At 43.8% G+C, this 19,349-nt stretch overlaps 1 protein-coding gene across 4 annotated transcripts in view; it reads right to left on the reverse strand.

Moving 5' to 3' along the window:
- Nucleotides 1–17,536: 17,536 nt before the first annotated feature.
- The window catches only part of mrpl1 (mitochondrial ribosomal protein L1), a 31,874-nt gene continuing 30,061 nt past the window's right edge, over nt 17,537–19,349 (reverse strand). For 2 of the 4 annotated variants that reach the window (XM_052043778.1, XM_052043769.1), the window contains 2 exons: nt 18,918–18,999; nt 17,547–17,772 (listed from right to left, as the gene is read on the reverse strand). In XM_052043778.1, the coding sequence (XP_051899738.1) occupies nt 17,660–17,772; nt 18,918–18,999 (195 nt within the window). In that variant the 3' untranslated portion in view covers nt 17,547–17,659. Of the gene's footprint in view, nt 17,773–18,917; nt 19,000–19,349 lie in introns of all 4 variants that reach the window. The other 2 variants (XM_052043786.1, XM_052043762.1) reach the window with 2 other exon arrangements.

Below are 19,349 nucleotides of genomic sequence, written 5' to 3' on the forward strand. Positions count from 1 at the left end.
GTGATAGGTGGACAAAAGAGGGGAGGTGGGGTGGGTACAAGGTGGTGATCGGTAGATGCAGGTAAGAGATAGTGATAGGCAGGTGTGGGGGAGGAGGGGAGAGCAGATCTACTGGAGAATGGATAAAAGCTATGGAGGCAGACAGCATGGGGGGGGAAGGGAGAAAAAGGAGAGAGAAAAAAATGGTGAGGAGAAAAAAAGAGAGGAAAGGGAAGAAAAGGAAAGGCAAGATTGGGGGGAGGGGGTGGTTGGTTTACTTAAACTGGGAGAATTCGATGTTCATCCCATCAGGCTGTATGGTCCCAAGACAGAAAATGAGGTGTTGTTCTTCCAGTTTGCGTTTGGACTTCTCCCAGCAGTGGAGGAGGCCGAGGACTGACATATCAGTGATGGAGTGGGAGGGGGAGTTGAAGTGACTGGCAATGGGAAGATGCAGATCTCAGTTACGGGCGGAGCATAGATGTTCTACGAAACAGTCACCTAGTCTGTGTTTAGTCTCACCAATGTCGAGGAGGCCACAATTGGAGCACTGAGTGCAGTAGATGTAGGGAAGAGATTGCTGGGGCTCTGGCTGAGATTTTTAAGACTTCGCCGGACACAAGTGAGGTACTAGATGCCTGGAGGACAGCAAATGTGGTCCCTCTTTTCAAGAAAGGTGGCAGGGAAATGTCTGGTAGCTATAGACCTGTGAGCTTAACATCAATGGTGGACAAGATGTTGGAAAGAAATCTGAGGGAAGGGATTAATGATCACTTGGAAAGGCAGGACCTAATCAGACAGCCAACTTGGCTTTATCAAGGGCAGGTCCTGTCTGACCAATTTGATTGAATTCTTTGACAAGGTAACAAAGTGTATCAATGAGGGCAGGGCATTAGATGTGATTTACATGGACTTCAGTAAGGGCTTTGACAAGGTCCCACTTGAGAGACTGGTTCAAAAGGTTTGGGCCCATGGAATTCAAGGCAGGTTGGCAAACGGGATCCAAAATTGGCTCAGCAATAAGAGACAGAGGGTGATAGTAGAGGGTTGCTTTTGCGATTGGATGCCTGAGACTAGTGGTATCCCACAAGGATCAGTGCTAGGACTCTTGTTGTTTGTAAAATACATGAATGACTCGGATGTGGATGTGCAAAGCATGATCAATACGTTCACAGATGACATGAGGATCGGTTTAGTTGTTAGTAGTGTGGAAGGTAGTCTTAGGCTGCAGAGGGATATCATTGTGTTGGTGAAATGGGCTAATAAATGGCAGGGAGTTTAATCCAGACAAACGTGAGGTGATGCATTTTGAGAGCACTACTGAGGCAAGGACAAATACCATGAATGGTGGAGTCTTAGGGAGTATTGAGGAACTTGAGGTCCTTTGGAGTACAAGTCCATAGTTCTTTGAAAGTGGCAACACAGGCAGATAATGTGATTGGGAAGGCATATGGGAAACTGGCCTTCATTAGTTGGGACACTGACGACAGAACAAGGGAGGTTATGTTCCAACATAATAAAATCCTGGTTAGACCTCAGCTGGAGTACTCTGTGCAATTCAGGTCACCATGCTGTCAGAAGGATATGATAGTGTTGGAGAGGGTGTGGAGGAGATTCGTCAGGATGTTGCCTGGGATGGAGCAGTCCAGTTATGAGGAGAGACCGGAGAAGCTGGGTCTCTTCTCCCTGGAGCGGAGGAAGTTAAGTGGGCACATGATTGAAGTATATAAAATTATGAGGGGTATAGATATGTTAGACTGCAGGAAGCTTTTCCCCATATCAGAGGTAGATGGAACTAGGGGGCATAGATTTAGGGTAAGGGGGAAGAGATTTAGAGGGGATCTGAGGGGGAACTTCTTCACCCAGAGAGTGGCGAGTATGTGGAATGTACTACTTGAGAGAGTGGTTGAAGCTGAGTCACCTGAAGAACTTAAGAAATCTCTAAATAAGCATTTGAATCACTTAGCATAGAAAGGTATGGATCAAGTGCTGGGTGATGGAAATAACACTGAAGGGTGCCCTCTGGTCAGCGTGGATGAGTTGGAATGCTGTGCGATTCTATAACACTATCAAAGAATTTAGTTTGTTCTAATCCAACAGTTCTTTATTAATATACATAAAATACAATTAGCAGCATATTAATATTAAACTGTAAATGTAATTAAGCTATGTACCAAGATATTTATTAAATAAATATCTATTACAAAGACAATTTATGAGAATCACAGTAAGTAATATATTTAAGTCTTCTTATAATTTTCAAAATTGACATAAGCTCACTAATTTAAACAATATTTATATAGGTGATGTTACAGCTCTAGAATAGGTACATTAATCTTAAGTTGTTGCTAATAAGCTTAGAACTTAAAAGTTTCCACTGCCTCCAATCATCATCCTTCCAATTTACTGCGATAGGCCAGTATTTTAACTCACTCTGGAATGCTCAGATTCATCTTCACAAAGTTGATGTGATGAATTTCCTTCTATTACAGGAATAGATTGAACTTAATCCAATGTCTTATTCCTCTTGGTGGCACTAATCCTGCCTGTGCTCTTGGAAATGTCGGAGAGTCGGGGGCTAGAAGGTGATTGGTGGGACCAGATAGGGAGGGATGATTGACAGGTGGAACCAGGGGGAGGGGGAGGGATAGACCCTGGAAGGTGATTGGTTGGACCAGATAAGGGAGAGATGATGGACAGGTGGAACCAGTGGGAGGGGAGAGACAGGCTCTGGCAGGTGATTGGTGGGACCAGATAAGGGAGGGATGATGGACAGGTGGAAGCAGAGGGAGGGGGGGAGACCCAGGAGGTGGTGTGGGTGATGGGCATATAGGGGAACAAAACTGGGTATTGAGGGGGTGGGGGGCTCGGGCAAGGGTTTGGAGAGAACTCTGTGCATGTGTGTGTGTGTGTGTGTGTGTCTCGAAGCGGTTGGTGTAACGCTATTACAGCGCCAGCGACCCAGGTTCAATTCCGGCCGCTGCCTGTAAGGAGTTTGTCCGTTCTCCCCGTGTCTGCGTGGGTTTCCTCCGGGTGCTCCAGTTTCCTCCACACTCCAAAGACGTATGGGTTAGGAAGTTGTGTGCATGCTATGTTGGCGCCGGAAGCATGGCGACACTTGCGGGCTGCCCCCACAACACTCTACGCAAAAAATGCATCTCACTGTGTGTTTCGATGTACATGTGACTAATAAAGAAATCTTAAATGAATATAAGTGGTACATTGACCTATTTGCCTTGCAGATATTTGTCTTCTCAGAAACCTTATTTTTACCTTCATTTTATGGAATGTGGTGTCCTTGGAAAGACCAGCATTTATTGTCCATTCCTAATTGTCATTGAGAAGGTGGCAGTGAGCCAACTTCTTGAACAGCTGCAGTCTTTCTGGTGAAGGTACTCCTACAGTGCTACTGGGAAGGACTTCTAGGAATTAGATGCATGAACAATGAAGGACCAGCAATATATTTCTAAGACAGAATTCTGTGTAACAGAGGGAAAAGATGCACATGGAGATGTTTCTTGCAGTTGTTGCCTTTGTCTTTCTTGGCAGTAGAGGTCATGGGTTTGAAAGTTTCTGTCAGAACAGCCTGGGTGAGTAGTTACAGTACATTTTTAAATGATGCACATTGTAGTCACCGTACACAGGTGGTGGAAAAATGTTTAGGGTGCTGGATGGGGTACTAATCAAGTGAGCTGTTCCCTGGACAGTGTCAGATTCTTGAGTTGTTGGACCTGCATTTATCAAGTGGAGGGTGTTTCATCAGATCATTTGTGTCCACTGGGCAGTGGAAAGGCTTTGAGATATCAGGAGATGAGTCACTTGCCACAGCATATGCTGCATCTGACCTGCTGTTGTAACCATAGTACTGCTGTGGCTGGTCCAATTGAGTTTATGATTGAACATTGAGGGTAATGAACAGAATTTCTCTTGTTGGAGATGGTTATTGCCTGGTACTTCGGTGGTGTGAATGCTAATTAGCTATGCCTAAGTAAGGCATGGATTGCTTTATCTGTCAGAGTTGTGAATGGAATTTAACATTGTGCAATCATTAGCAAACATTTTGTTATGATAATATAGCTGAAGATACTGGGTTTAGGACCCTGCCCTGAGAAACTCCTGCAATGATGTCCCTAGGGCTGGGATGAATAACCAATAACCACAACCATCTTCCTCGGTTCAAGGTATGACTCCAACCAGGGGAGTGTTTTCCCAGAGCTCCCTGATCCCTTACTTGGTTGAACAGTGATGGTTCACAGTGCCTCATGGGTGCCCAGATCCACGCTGCCAGATCTGGTTTTTATGTATTACTATTTCAGGCAATAATAGAGCCACATAACAAGATGGAAGATGCCCTTGATGTGAAGATGGGCCTTTATTTTTATAAGGACTATACAGTGGTCATTCCTGCCAATGCCAGTATGGATGGAAGAATCTTACATATGTAGATAAATGTCATTAAGAGTCATCCACATTGCTGCAGGTCTGATGTCACTTACAGGGTTGCACAGAATAAGTAAAGGTGGCAGATTTTCTCCATGCAGGGAATCCATGAACCACGTGGGTTTTTACAATCCAGTAGTTTTGCAGTGATCATGACCAGGACTTTTTAATAAATTCCAGATTGTTTCCATAATTTAATTCCTCAGTTGCTCAATCATGATCCCAAGAGCTTAATCCCCTTATTATCTAAAAAATCTATCAACACCTGTGGGGTTCATATAGGGAAGTGGCAGAAAAACCTTTTATTTGCCTTCTCTGGTTAATTTGGTTCTGATATTTTGTTTAAAATTGCCCTCTTTTGTCATTTAACCACAGCCGATGTGCTAGAGCCACTATTAAACTCTTTACTTTGTCTATATATGAATTGTGGCTCAAAACAACAAAAGCTAAGGATGCTGTTTTGTTTTAACATTACTTCAGGCCCTTATCTTAACCCTCCATTTAACATAGACAGGCCAGGTATAACTCATTCAGGCATTGCTGGGAACCTGCAATATACTGTGGGATTTCCTTTTGTCCTTGAGTACTGCCGGTCCATTCCATATCCTCCCATAATCCAAAAGCTTTCTAAACTGACCATCCATAGCAATGAGGCCTCATCACACCTCAATTGTAGCCTTTCATTCACATCCTTGGCTTTTCACATAAAGGAACATAGTTAAAAAACATGATGTGTGGCTCCTTCAACAGCTACAGTGGGTCATAAACATTCAAGTCAATGCAAAGAAAAACTGGGAAGAGTGTAAAACAGGAGTCAAGATTAACCCACACATTTCTTCTGGGGCGAGTTAGCTTCAAATTACTGCCACCTCGTGCACAGTTTAATATGCTTTGAAGGGTGTCGGACACTTGTGCCAATTGAGCAAGAGTATCAGCTGGTGAATACTCAACTCATGACATTTATTTCCATTGTGACCTTGCTGCATCTTAGCCAGGAGGAGGAAAAGATGTTATTGTTTTTTAATATCCATTGAAAGGAAGTGTTGAGCTCAGTGTCCTGGCCAAAATTCCATAAACAATATTAAAAAATCATCAAGCCATTATCACATTGCTGTTGTGGGAATTTGCTATATGCCAGTTCTCTGGTACATTTCTTACATTACCTTCAAGATATTGCACTTTGCAACAACCTTGTTTTTTTTTCCCTGTTGCCTCCTAGTGTCCAGGGTTACACATGAAGAATAGGTAACATGAACTAGTGGGGTTTGCTTGATATCAGTAAAGATGTGCCCCTCCAAGAATCAATCCTGTCCAGAAAGAAAAGGAAAAAAATCTGGGGAGAAGGATGGCTAAAGCTTGATTTTTGAATTTCCTTTAAAGAATTTTCTACAATTCAAAATGACAAAGTAAAACTCAAGAGTTTACCTGTGGAGTTTTAAAGTCTGGAACTAATGATGGCTGCAGACCATAGTAATAACTGCTAGAATTTATGGTCTTTAGTATTTAAGTCTTACAATAGTTACCATAACAACCAAAAGCTTATTACATTGGAACAAAAGACCGACTGATCTGTCCCTAGTCAGAGTCGTTTACCCAGTCTGAGGGGAAACAGCTAAATCAATTTCTCACCCTTCTGTTTATTTTCAGTTACTGGCAATACATTCTGAAGAAACAGTTATTGGTGACCTGCACATAGGTGTTGCTTTCATTTAATTATGTTATCCGTTAACCGATAGCTCTGAGGTTGAAAAATATTTTTAATTGGTGGAATATGCTGAGAAACCTGACATTCAGCACCAGACCAGAAAGTTTCTGTAGTAATAACCCTATAAGACCTGGCATGACATTGAAAGCAGGTGTAACACTGGCACAACAAACACTGGGGGCTGGAAGTCAATTTTCCAACCAGCCGATAGGATTCCATGATTTCATTCCTCTCCACAATAAGTTAAAACTTGAATAGGTAAATGGAATTGCTTAAAGCAAGGGTGGGAGGTGGGCAGCGAGAACAAAAAGCAGTTTTCTGGAAGAAATCATCAATGTATCTAGGAGTTAGAATAGATCCAGGTAGCATGGCAATCTGATTGGGAAACTGTTTAGGCCAGATCATTAAGATTCCTTGACTGCCCTGTCCCTTCCCCTTCTTTTGTAATTTGTGATTCACCTGATGGCTTCCCTAAAAGCTATTTTATATGTGTTGGAGCTCAGGATAAAGAGTGCTCGAAACATATTCAAAGCAAAGATAGATTTTTGGACGACAGGGGAAAGCAAGGGTTATAGAGATCAGACTGGAAAGTGGATTTGAAGCCAGAGGATCTTACCAATTGGTGGGGTAGGCTCAGAGCACTATAGTGCCTTCTCCTAATTGCCTTGCACATTTCCTTATGTTCTACTTCTTGCACAACTCATTTTCTAGAGTTTTATCAACCTGGGAAGAATTGGCAAAGTAATGAAAATTTCTTCTAAGGACGACCACTGCTGTGATGACCAACTGGAGAGTAGTTCCAGATTCTCCCATGATTTTGCCCATCCCTTTCTCCATAATCTTTTCCAACCTTATAACCCTCCTCCAACTCTGGGGTCTTGGTAATCCTAGAATTTAACTCTCACCTTTACTAGTTCTGTCCTAGAATTTAACTCTCACCTTTACCAGTTCTGTCTATGTTTGTTAAGATGCCTTTAAAACCCTACATTTTTGATTAAGGCTGTGGCCATCTGCCATTATGTCTCATCTTATGGCTTGGCTTTATTTTTTAAATGGTCGGTAACTCGCCGATGAAGTGCCTTGGGATGTCTGTCCTCAGTTAAAGATGCTGCATGATCATGCAACGTTATTGCATCATGCCGTTGATTAGGAATTTAAATTGGAGTATAATGTAGGGACATAGCAAGTAGGCTATGACGGCTGGATGACAGCACTACTACTGCTTATGCCCACCATTGGATTCTATAGATCTCTGTGCAAATGAGTGTCATTTCCTTACTTATTGTCAGCTTGGCTCATTAGTTATCTGTTTCTCTCCCAGGAGCAGAATACATTTCTGAAACTGTTTGCCTGCCGAGAAAGAGATGGGACAGCACACTCCTATGTTGACAACTTCCCTTCTTGGCTCTGATTACTCACATTAATTTTCATTCATGGCGGTGCCTCTGGTATAGATTTGGTGTTTTCAGCTCCATAGTGTGTGCAGCAACTAGCACTGCACAAAATGGGGACAAAGCCTTTGCGCTGTTTAGCAGGATAACTCACCAAGAGTAGTGATAAATTGGGGCCACAAACTATAAATAGGAATGGCACAAAAAAAATCTGTAGCAAGTGGATTAATGCAACAAAACATGTTCCTTATTTCTTCTCAGCTTAGATTTCAGAGATTGCATTCACTTGCCTTGCGATCTCCGATGATCCTTTAGTCCATGTTTTAAGCAGGTGCACAAGCTTCATGAATATCCCTATCCTCAGTGATGCTGGAGTTCTGCAATATAAATACAGTAGTCAAGGCTGTAGTGTTTGGACCATAATTCAATAAAATGTACCAGATATTCTGTTTCTGCCAACAACCAAGGTTCCTATCATCACTGAAGTCAAGTTCACACTACTTCAGTTAAGCATACTGGTTACAAGACAACACCCAAGCTGTAGTGCTGCAAATGTGTTCTAAGGCAACCTGCACCTCTTACCAATCTGTTACAATGCAACTACCACACTGACATCTATGATAAAAGTATGAGTTAAGACCACATGATGTTTATAGTGGTGCAGAAGTAGCCCTAGCTGCTTGCTGACAGATGTTCATAACTTTCATAGGTTCATAGAGATACAAAACACAGAAAAAGGCCCTTCGACCCACCATGTCCATGCCCACCATCAAATACCCATCATCCACTCAGGCAGTACCTTCTAGATTCCAACCACCCGGAGTGGAAAAGTTCTTCCTCAGATCCCCTCCAAACTCCTTACCCTAAAATCCAAGCCCTATATTTTTAGGGGGCCTCTGCTATAGGGAAAGATTTCCTACCATCTGTTCTATCTATACTCTACAGAGGTTTTGTACACCTCTACAGACTACCCCTCAGCTTCCTCCCCTCCAATGGAAACAAACCCAGTGAATCCAATCTCTTCTCATAAATGAAACGCTCCATCCCAGATAAGATCCCGATGAATCTCCTCTGCACCCTGTCCAGTGCAATCTCATCTTTCTGTTAGCAAAAAACAAACCGCTGGAAGAACTCAGCGGGTCAAGCAGCATCTGTGGAGGGGAAAGGAACTGTTGATGTTTCGGGTCAAGACCTTGCATCAGGACTGAGAGTGGAGAGGGAAGATAGCCAGTATAAAGAGACGAGTAGGGGAGGGGTAAGACAGGCCAGAGGACCAAGGAGGATATTGGTATTGGTTTATTATTGTCACTTGTACCGAGGAACAGCGAAAAACTTGTCTTGCATACTGTTCATACAGGTCAATTCATTACACAGTTCATTGAGGTAGTATAGGGTAAAAACAATAACATAATACAAAGTGTCACAGCTACAAGCTCGTGCATTGCAGGTAGACAATAAGGTGCAAGGTCATAACAAGGTAGATTGTGAGCTCGAGTCCATCTCATTGTACAAGGGAACCATTCAATAGTCTTATCACAGTGGGATAGAAGCTGTCCTTCAGCCTGGTGTTATGTGCCCTCAGGCTCCTGTATCTTCTGCCTGATAGGAGAGGGGAGAAGAGAGAATGACCCGGGTGGGTGGGGTCTTTGATTATGCTTGCTGCTTCACCAAGGCAGCAAGAGGTATAGAGTCCATGGAGGGGAGGCTGTTTTCCGTGATGTGCTGGACTGTGTCCACAACTCTCTGCAGTTTCTTGCGGTCATGGGCAGAGCAGTTGCCATACCAAGCTGTGATGCATCCAGATAGGATGCTTTCTATGGTGCACTGATAAAAGTTGATGAGTGTCAAAGGGCACATGCCAAATTTCTTTAGCCTCCTGAGGAAGTAGAGGCACTGGTGAACTTTCTTGGCTATGGCATCAACGTGATTGGACCAGGACAGGCTGTGGTGATGTCCACTCCAAGGAACTTGAAGCTCTCAACCTCAGCACCATTGATGTGGACAGGTGCATGTACACCACCCCCTTTCCTGAAGTCAATGACCAGCTCTTTTGTTTGGCTGACATTAAGGGAAAGGTTGTTGTCATGACACCATGTCACTAGGCTCTCTATCTCCTTCCCGTACTCCAACTCGTCGTTATTTGAGATAAGGCCCACTACGATGGTATCATCTGCAAACGTAGATGGAGTTAGAGCAGAATCTGGCCACGCAGTCATGCGTATACAAGGAGTAGACGGCTGAGGACGCAGCCTTGTGGGGCACCAGTGTTGATAATAATCATGCTGGATGTGATGCTGCCTGTCCTCACTGAATGCGGTCTGTTGGTCAGAAAGTCAGGGATCCAGTTGCAGAGGGAGGTGTTGAGTCCTAGGTCTCAGAGTTTGGTGATGAGTTTGTTTGGAATTATAGCATTGAGGGCAGAGCTGTAGTCAATAAACAATGGTCTAACGTAGGTGTCTTTACTGTCCAGATGCTCCAGAAATGAGTGTAGGGCCAGGGAGATGGCGTCCACTGTGGTGGTAGGTGGTAGGCGAATTGAAGTGGGTCAAGGTTGTCTGGGAGGCTGGAGTTGATGCATGCCATGACTAATCTCTCAAAGCACTTCATGATGGTGGATGTCAGAGCCACTGGTCGGTAATCATTAAGGCATGTTACCTTGTTTCTCGTAGGTACTGGGGGTGATAGTGGTCTTCTTAAAATAGGTGGGAACCTCAAATTGAAGCAGGGAGAAGTTAAATATGTCTGCAAATACCCCTGCCAGCTGATCAGCACAAAACCTGAGCACACGGCCAGAGACACCATCTGGGCCAGATGCTTTCCTCGGCTTCAATCTCCTGAAGACTGATCTTACGTCCTCGATAGTGACCACAGGTTCAGTTGCATTGGAGGCTATCAGGGTGGGTGGTGACAATCCATTCCCCTTCTCTTCAAAACGCGTATAGAATGCGTTAAGCTCAGCAGGAAGGGATGCACTGTTGTTGACTATGCTGCCCCACTTCGTTTTGTAGCCTGTTAAAGCGTGTAAGCCCTGCCACAACTGAAGGCTGGTCTGGGACTCTATTTTGAATCGGTATTGGGGTATAAGGGTTGAAGGATGATGGGCAGATGGAGCTAAGTAAAGGATGAGGAGTTGGGAGACAGAGGCGGGGGGCGGGGGTGGTGGTGAGTGATAGGTGGAAGCAGACAAGAAAAAAGAATTTGGAAAGGCAGATGGAGCAAGGTGGGGGGTGGGGGGGGAGCGGGGAGGAGGGGAAGGTGTTAAACAGGGACACATAGGCTACCAGTGCTGGAATCTGATAATTAAGGTGATAAAGGGAACCATTAAGGGAGAGATGAAGGGCAGATAGAACCAGATTAGGGAGGGGAAATCCAGTGGGTGAAATGTGTGGGTGGTAGTAGGTGGATGGAATGGGGGGGGGGGGGACATATGGGGAAGGGAACAAAAATGGGAGGTCCAATGGAGGATCAGAAGGAGAGGGGGGCTAAACCACAGGAGGCAAGGGTTAACCGAAATTAGAAAATTGGCTGTAGATGACCCAGGCAGAACATGGGTGTTGTTCTTCTGGTTTGCGTTAGGCCTCACCCTGACAGTGGAGAAGGCCAAGGATAGACTGGGTCAGTGGGGGAATGGGAAGGGGAGGTGAAATGGTATGCAACCAGGAGCTCAGGAGTGCCACTGCGGACAGAGTGCATGTGCTCTGTAAACCAGTTGCTCAGTCTGCCACTGGTCTCGCCAATGCAGAAGAGGCCACGTCAGGAACACCGAATGCAGTAGACGAGGTGCACGTGAATCTTTGCTTCACCTGGAAGCGCTGCATATGTCCCTGGACGAAGGCGAGGGAGGAGGTGAAAGAACAAGCACTGAACCTCCTGAGGTTGCAGGGGAAAGTGCCAGGGGTCAGGAAGGTGTGGTTGGGAGGAATGAGCAGACCAGGGAGTCACAGAGGGAATGGTCCATGCGGAAGGTAGAAATGGGTGAGGAGGGGAAGATGAGGCTAGTGGTGGGATCCCACTGAGGAATGATGCAAGGATGATGTGCTCGATGTGGCGGCTCATAGGGTGAAAGGTGAGGACAAGGGGTACTCTAATTCTGTTCTGCTTGAAGGGGTGGGTCGGGAGTAGAAGTCCAAGAAATGGAGAAAATGCAAGAGGGGGCTCTATCAACCACAGTAGAAGGGAAGCCATGTTTCCTGAAAAAGGAGGGCATTTCAGATGTCTTGGAATAAGAAGGCCTCATCTTGACAGCAGATGCAGTGGAGAAAGAGAAACCAGGAGAAAGGGATGGCATCCTTACAAGAGATGGGTGGGAAGAGGTGTAGTCTAGGTAACTGTGAGAGTCTGCATTTATAGTAAATGTCAGTGGATAGTTTGTCTCCTTAAAGGTCATCCTTCTGAAAGTGTGGCAACCAGAGCAGTACATAATATTCCAGCTGTGGACCAACAAATTTTTGATGAAGTTGTATCATAATCTCCCTGCTCTTATATTCCAAGGACCAGCTAATGATGGCAAGCACCCCATATGCCTTCTTCAGCACATTTTCTACATGTGCTGTCATATTCAATGATCCTTGGAATTGTACACTGAGGTCCATGTTCCTCAATATTCCCCAGGGCCTGATCCTTAGTCCTCCCAATGTACGTTACCTTGCACTTTCAATATTAAATTCCGTCTGCCATGGCTCTATTCATCTTACCCATCTTACCAATTGGTCAATATCATTCTGTAGCCTGACTACCCTTCTCACTATCAACACCACCACCGATTTTTGTGTCATCAGCAAACCATTATTCATACCTCCTACGTTCAAATCCTGATCGTTAATGTATCTATCAATTAGAAAGGGTCCCAGCACTGATTCCTGTGGCACGTCACTGGTCACAGGCTTCTCATAAAAACAACCCTCCACTAATTTTTGGATCCAATTTGTCAACTTACCTTAAATCCCATAGGTTCTAGGCTTTTGGACTGGCCTGCCATGTGGAACTTTATCAAAGGCCATACTGAGTGAATGTGGACTGCATCAACTGCACTAAGCTCATCAGTACGTTTTGCTTCCTCTGGAAAAATTCCATCAAATTGGTCATACCAGATCCCCCCCTAACAAAGTTGCACTGACTACCTTTGATTAATTTCTGCCTTTCCCATTCCTCAGAAATGTTCCCAGTAACTTCCCCACCATGTTAGACTCACGCTATCTCTGATGTTAAACACAGGTCTGTAGTTACCTGGCTTAAATCTACTGCCCTTCAGAATAAAAATAACACATATGCTGTTCTCTAGTCATCCAGCACCTCACATGTGACTAGCAAAGATTTTAAAATCCCTTTAAGCCATTGAGAACAGGCCTTGTAAACCACAAAAGCCCTGGAACAAGGTCAGACTACTTGTACACAGAAATAGTGAAGATCAGAAGTAGATAAGGATTGAAGCTGCTAGAAACAAACTACAATCTTTTTTAGAGTAGGCATAAAAGCAGCAGCATTACTTTTTTCCCCTGCATTAAATAATGCTAAAACAATTAAGATGGAAGGTGGTGTCCAAAATAATCGGGGGCTTAATCCCTTCTATTTACAGAAAACATCAGAACTTGATTGACAGCTATTACTGTGGGTTTTTTTCTAAGCAAAACTTCACAGGTACGATCTGTTAGTAAACGAATGCAGACTTCTACTGGTCTTCATATAAAAAATAAAATGCACCAACAGGGTGTCAGATCAAATCATTAAAAGATACTTACAGTAATCCGACATTGTTCACACAACATGGCAAAATGGAAAATTGCACAATCCATCTCAAAGAACAAATTGCATCAGCTAACTATGATCCTATCAGCACTGTTATAACATTGTCAATGGCATGTTCCACGAAATGACACTTAGCAATGCTCAGTTTGTATTCTACCAAAAACACTTTGCTCCAGACCTTATATTGCCTTTACCAAACATGATTAAAGCATAATTCTGGGAGCAATTACTGGCCCTCAACATTATGCAGTATTTGACTGAGAGTAACATTGAGGGAAACTGATGTCATACAAACATATTAACTAAGAATAGACCACTTGGCCTTTCACATCTCCTCCACTATTTAATGAGATCATGGTTGTTCTGAATGCAATTTCAACTCTGCAACAATCAACAGGAATCGAGGAGAAAATCTTCTAATACTGGAACTAAAACTAGCACAAAGGAAGAGGCCAGTGATGAGCCATACCTGCTGAGAACTTGCTGAATTGAAGCAGTGTTTTCAGAGAATTACTCTATAAGACTCAAAGAAAGTCTTAATACATTTTTGTTGCTAATTATGTTAGTATTTTAAAGAGGTATTTCATAGTATTTACATGGAATTTTGAAAATATTCATGTTCTATTAGATTCCACGTGAAAAGTTAAGAGCTTTACCTTGCAGAGTTGTGAGTTGGAGTGAGATTGGGAGTGGGAGCTTTGAAAAGAGGTGAGTCTCTGTGTGTGCTTGTGAGTTTCACCTTGCAGAGCCGGGAGTTGAAGCGAGATTTGGAGCGGGACCTTTGAAAAGAGATGAGTCTCTGTGTGTGTGCTTGTGAGTTTCACCTTGCAAGAGTCTAAAAGAAGCACATCTGAAAATTATTAATAGCTGATTGGCTAATTTACAGCAGCGAATAAAAGGAAGGTGGGTATAAGTGGAGTGGCCATTGTGTGAGTGGACCAGGGTTAGAGTAGAGTACTTGAGGCTCTGGCTCTGGCTCTGGCTCTGGCTCTGGCTCTGGCTCTGGCTCTGGCTCTGGCTCAAGAGGCTTCAGCAAGAAGAGGCGGAGGCTAAGGTAAGTCTTTGGTAAGTTTCTTTCTTTCATTTTTCCTTTAGTGCCAGGCTAGAGTAGTTGGAATGGCTCCAGGGCCAGTGGTGTGTTCATCTTGTGAGACGTCGGAGTTCTGGGAGACTTCCAGTCTCCCCGATAGCTACATCTGCACGAGGTGCATCCAGCTGCAGCTCCTTCCAGACCGTGTCAGGGAACTGCAGATGCAGCTGGATGACCTTTGGCTCCTACGGGAGAATGAGGAGTTTATAGATAAAAGCTACAGGAAGGCAATCACTCCCAAGGGGCATGAAGCAGGTAGCTGGGTGACTGTCAGGAGGAGACTATGCAGGTAGTGCAGAGTACTCCTGTGGCTGTTCCCCTGAATAACAGGTATATCGCTTTAAATACTGTTTGGGGGTGGGGGGGGGGGGTAGAATGACCGACTGGAGAAAGCTGCAGTGACCAGGTCTCTGGCACTGAGCCTGGTCGTGTGGTGCAGAAGGGAAGGGGGAGATGAGGAGAGTGGTAGTGATAGGGGATTCCAATAGTAAGGGGGGCAGACAGGAGATTCTGTAGACATGAAAGCGACTCCTGGTTGGTAGGTTGCCTCCTGGGTGCCAGGGTCAGGGACATCTCTGATCGGGTCCACAGCATTCTGAAGGGGGAGGGTGAACAGCCGGAAGTCGTGGTACATATTGGTACCAATGACGTAGGTAGGAAAAGAGATGAGGTCCTGAAGAGGGAATATAGGGAGCTAGGTAGGAAGCTAAAAAGCAGGGCCTCTAGGGTAGTAATCTCTGGATTGTTGCCTGTGCCACGTGCCAGTGAGAGTAAGAATAGGATAATTTGGCAGATGAATGTGTGGCTGAGGAATTGGTGCAGGGGGCAGGGTTTCAGATTTGTGGATCATTGGGATCTCTTCTGGGGAAGGTATGAACTGTACAAAAGGGAAAGGTTACACCTGAACTGGAGGGGGACCAATATCCTTGTGGGCAGGTTTGCTTGAGCTGTTGGGGAGAGTTTAAACTAGTTTGGCCGGGGGATGGGAACCTGAGTGATAAGCCAGAGGTTGGTGCAATTCTTGTACAAGTAGATGCAGCATGTAGAAAGACTGTGAGGAAGGATAGGCAGTTGAAAGGGCAATATTGCAGTCAGTTGGATAGGCTGAAGTGTATCTAACTTCAATGCAAGAAGTATCAGGAACAAGGGTGATGAACTTGGAGCATGAGCAGGTACATGGAACTACGACGCTGTGGCCATTACAGAAACTTGGCTGTCACAAAGGCAGGAATGGCTGCTGGATATTCTGGGGTTTAGATGTTTCGAAAGGGACAGGGATGAGGTACAAAAGGTGGGGGAATGACTTTGCTGATCAGGGACAGTATCACAGCTGTAGAAAGGGAGGGCATCCTGGAGGGTTCATCTGCTGGGTCAGTGTGAGTGTAAGTAAGAAACAGGAAGGGAGTGATCACTCTATTGGGAGTATTCTACAGACCCCCCAATAGCAGCAGAGACACTGAGGAGCAGATCAGGAGCCAGATTTTAGAAAGGTGCAAAAATAACAGGGTTGTTGTCATGGGTGATTTCAACTTCCCTAATATTGATTAGCACCTCCTTAGTGTAAAGGGGATAGATGGGGCAGAGTTTGTTAGGAGTGTCCAGGAAGGATTCCTGACACAGTATGTGGACAGGCCAACTAGAGGAGAAGCCATACTGGACCTGGTACTTGGCAATGAGCCTGATCAGGTTTTGGATCTCTTGGTGGGAGAGCATTTTGGAGACAGTGACCATAACTCCTTGACCTTTACCATGTCCTTAGAGGGACAGGAGCAGATGATATGGGAAAGTATTTAACTGGAAGGAGAGGGAATTATGATGCAATTAGGCAGGAACTTGAGAGCGTAAATGGGCACAGATATTCTTGGGGAAGTGCACAATGGAAATGTGGAGGTTGTTTAGGGAGTACTTGCATGGGGTTCTGGAAAGGTTTGTCCCATTGATGCAGGGTAAGGATGGTAGACTGAAGGAATCATGGTTGACAAGAGACGTAGAATATCTTGTCAAGAGGAAGAAAGAAGCTTACCTCTGGTTTAGAAAGCAAGGATTAGGCAGAACTCTGGAGGGTTACAAAGTAGCCAGGAAGGAACTTAGGAATGGACTTTAGGAGAGCTAGAAGGGAGTATGAGAAGGCCATAGCGAGTAGGATTAAGGAAAACCCCAAGGTGTTCTACATGTACATGAAGAAAAGGAGGATGACTAGAGTGAGTGTAGGACCAATCAGAGATAAGAGGAAACATGTGCCTGGAGTCAGAAGAAGTACGGTGGTTCTTAATTAATACTTTTCTTCAGTATTCACCAGAGCGAGACCTTGATGTTTGTGAGGACGGCGTACAACAGGCTGATACGCTAGGGCATGTTGACGTGAGGAAAGAGTATGTGCTGGAACCTTTGAAAAACATTAGGATAGATAAGTCACTGGGGCCGGATGGGATATATCCAAGGTTACTACAGGAAGCAAGGGAAGAGATTGCTGCGCCTTTGGCAATGATCTTTGCGTCCTCACTGGTCACAAGAGTAGTGCCAGATGATTGGAGGGTGGCAAATGTTTTTTTTCAAGATAGGAAGTAGGGATAACCCTGGGAATTACAGACCAGTGAGTCTTACTTCAGTGGTGGGCAAATTACTGGAGAAGATTCTTAGACAGGATTTATGGGCACTTGGAGAAGCGTCGGCTGATTAAGGACAGTCAGCATAGCTTTGTGAGGGGCAGGTCGTGCCTCACGAGCCTGATTGAATTCTTTTTGACTTTTTTCCCCAGGGTGAAAATGACTAATATGAGGGGGCATAATTTTAAGGTGATGGGAGGAAGGTATGGGGGGATGTCAGAGGCAAGTTTGTTTTTTTTATACAGAGTGGTGGATGCGTGGAACGCACTGCTGGCAGAGGTTGTGGGGGTAGATACGTTAGGGACATGTAAGAGACTCTTAGATAGGCACATGAATGATAGAAAAGTGGAAGACTGTGAGAGGGAAGCGTTAGAGCAGGATCTTGGAGCAGGATAAAATGTCAGCACAACATCGTGGGCCAAAGGGCCTGTACTGTGCTGTATTCTTCACTGTAGAATCCTATATTTACCATCTATTGAGAGAGAAACCTATCCAATAAGCAAATTGAGAAGGACTGAATCTGTGGACCAGCAAACAGGCCTCTTGAATAAACAGTAACAAGATACACTTGATTTCAGTTCACTACTTAAGCAGTGCTGATATACTCAACATACATGTATAAAGGTTTATTGCATCACAATGTGCCATATGGAGGCAAAGCAACAGTAGGTAGTCTGTACATAAAGTCAATAATTAACCATTGTTATTTATTCTCTTCTTCATTGTCTTCTGTTAATTGAGGAAAGAACGGCTCTGCTTTAAACAACAAAGACTCACTGGTTGCACTGCAAATAATGGCTCTTTTAACAAATGGACCTGAGGAAAAAGAAAATTTAAATTAGCCAGTGTTTATCTTAAAAATAAGACATGAAACTAGATTGTAAATACAAAACTAAACCCAGGATATGCAGCAAATATGTAATTTTCTTGTTTTTTTTTAAATTGGTATTCAAAGCTCAAAGAATCTAAAATGGTCAGATATTTCAGATTAATTGACATCCTTCCTTTAAAATGAGATATTTGATCACTGATAAAGGAACACTGGATTCTCTTCCTTCTAACCACTAATTACTCATCTCCAAAAATTAGATTTACATTTTTCCCCTAAATATCTCAGTTAGTATTTGGAATAGAAACATGTAAACTTATCACTATTTTCTAAATAAAAGCCCTTCAACTCCACAGTGAAGTGCAGTAACTACTACATGGCTGCATGCAGCTGAACTCTATCCTGTTGATGGGCAATACTCACTTGTATAGGTTCAATTGGGATTGGTGCACAGCAATCAAAGTGAAAGCTGGTGAATTTTACCTTCCCTTCTCCAACAATAGTTATTTCTTATCATTCCTCCCATTATAGCTAATTCAGCAAGGACCAGGAACTCAGAACCTTCCCTGCTCCTAACCAAGGAGCTTTGATTTTGTTTTTAAAACTGTCCAGATGGAGCATAAGACACTTTGAATTTATGCTCTCATCAAAAAGAGGATATTAGAAATGGAGAATCAAATGTTGTCTTCCGTGACACTCACTCACACACACATCATGCATTATGTGCACAAAAGATGTTTTGCTAGTCTGCTACCATACATACTTAGTGCAATCACAGCAAAGTGTCCATTCTGCATTTCCCCTCATGCTTGTGAGAATCTCAGGAAGACTGGCTATACCATACCAAATTGTTTTGCGAACCCCATATTCAATAATGACTGAACAGAGATTCACTGAACACATTTAATCAGGACCCACAACTCCAGGTAAATTGCAACTACAACCCCAAGAAAATAATGTTGTATTTTCATAGTACTCCCACACATTTCACCCCACCCTCACTTTGCCCTTGTTTATAGTTTTAGTACTCACTGAATACATCAGATGGAGGATATCTGGTGCACTTCTCCTAAAGATTTTAAATGCATAAACAAATAAGTTACAACAACCAAACACCAATATTATCACTCACCAAAACTCACTGGTCTTTGGGTGCAAACATCCTTGATGATTGTAGCAACATTAGCTGCAATGTGCTCCTTTGGCATATCCAGCTGAAAAACAATTGAACAGTTAACAAGAATGCAGCCAAGAAGACCATCAACACAAATACAAGCAGAGTCATATAAGACTTATTTATAGTTCCACATCCCACAACTGTTGAACTTGTTGACTGTTAGTCACTAAGATTTTCCAGCTCATTCTCCACTCTTCTACCCAGCTACCCGTTAATTTTTCGACAGTATTTCTCCCTGTTATATTGCCTCCACAGCCATAGCTTAAATACAGATTCTTCTTCTCCCAAATGAAGTGCAGCAACTCTACCACTTGGTGGCATTCAGGTGAACTCTGTGCAATACGCACATGTTTATGTTCAGAAGGATTGCTGCACAGCAATCAAAAG

This window comes from Pristis pectinata, chromosome 2, assembly GCF_009764475.1.
Source record: "Pristis pectinata isolate sPriPec2 chromosome 2, sPriPec2.1.pri, whole genome shotgun sequence".
Lineage (NCBI taxonomy): Eukaryota > Metazoa > Chordata > Chondrichthyes > Rhinopristiformes > Pristidae > Pristis > Pristis pectinata.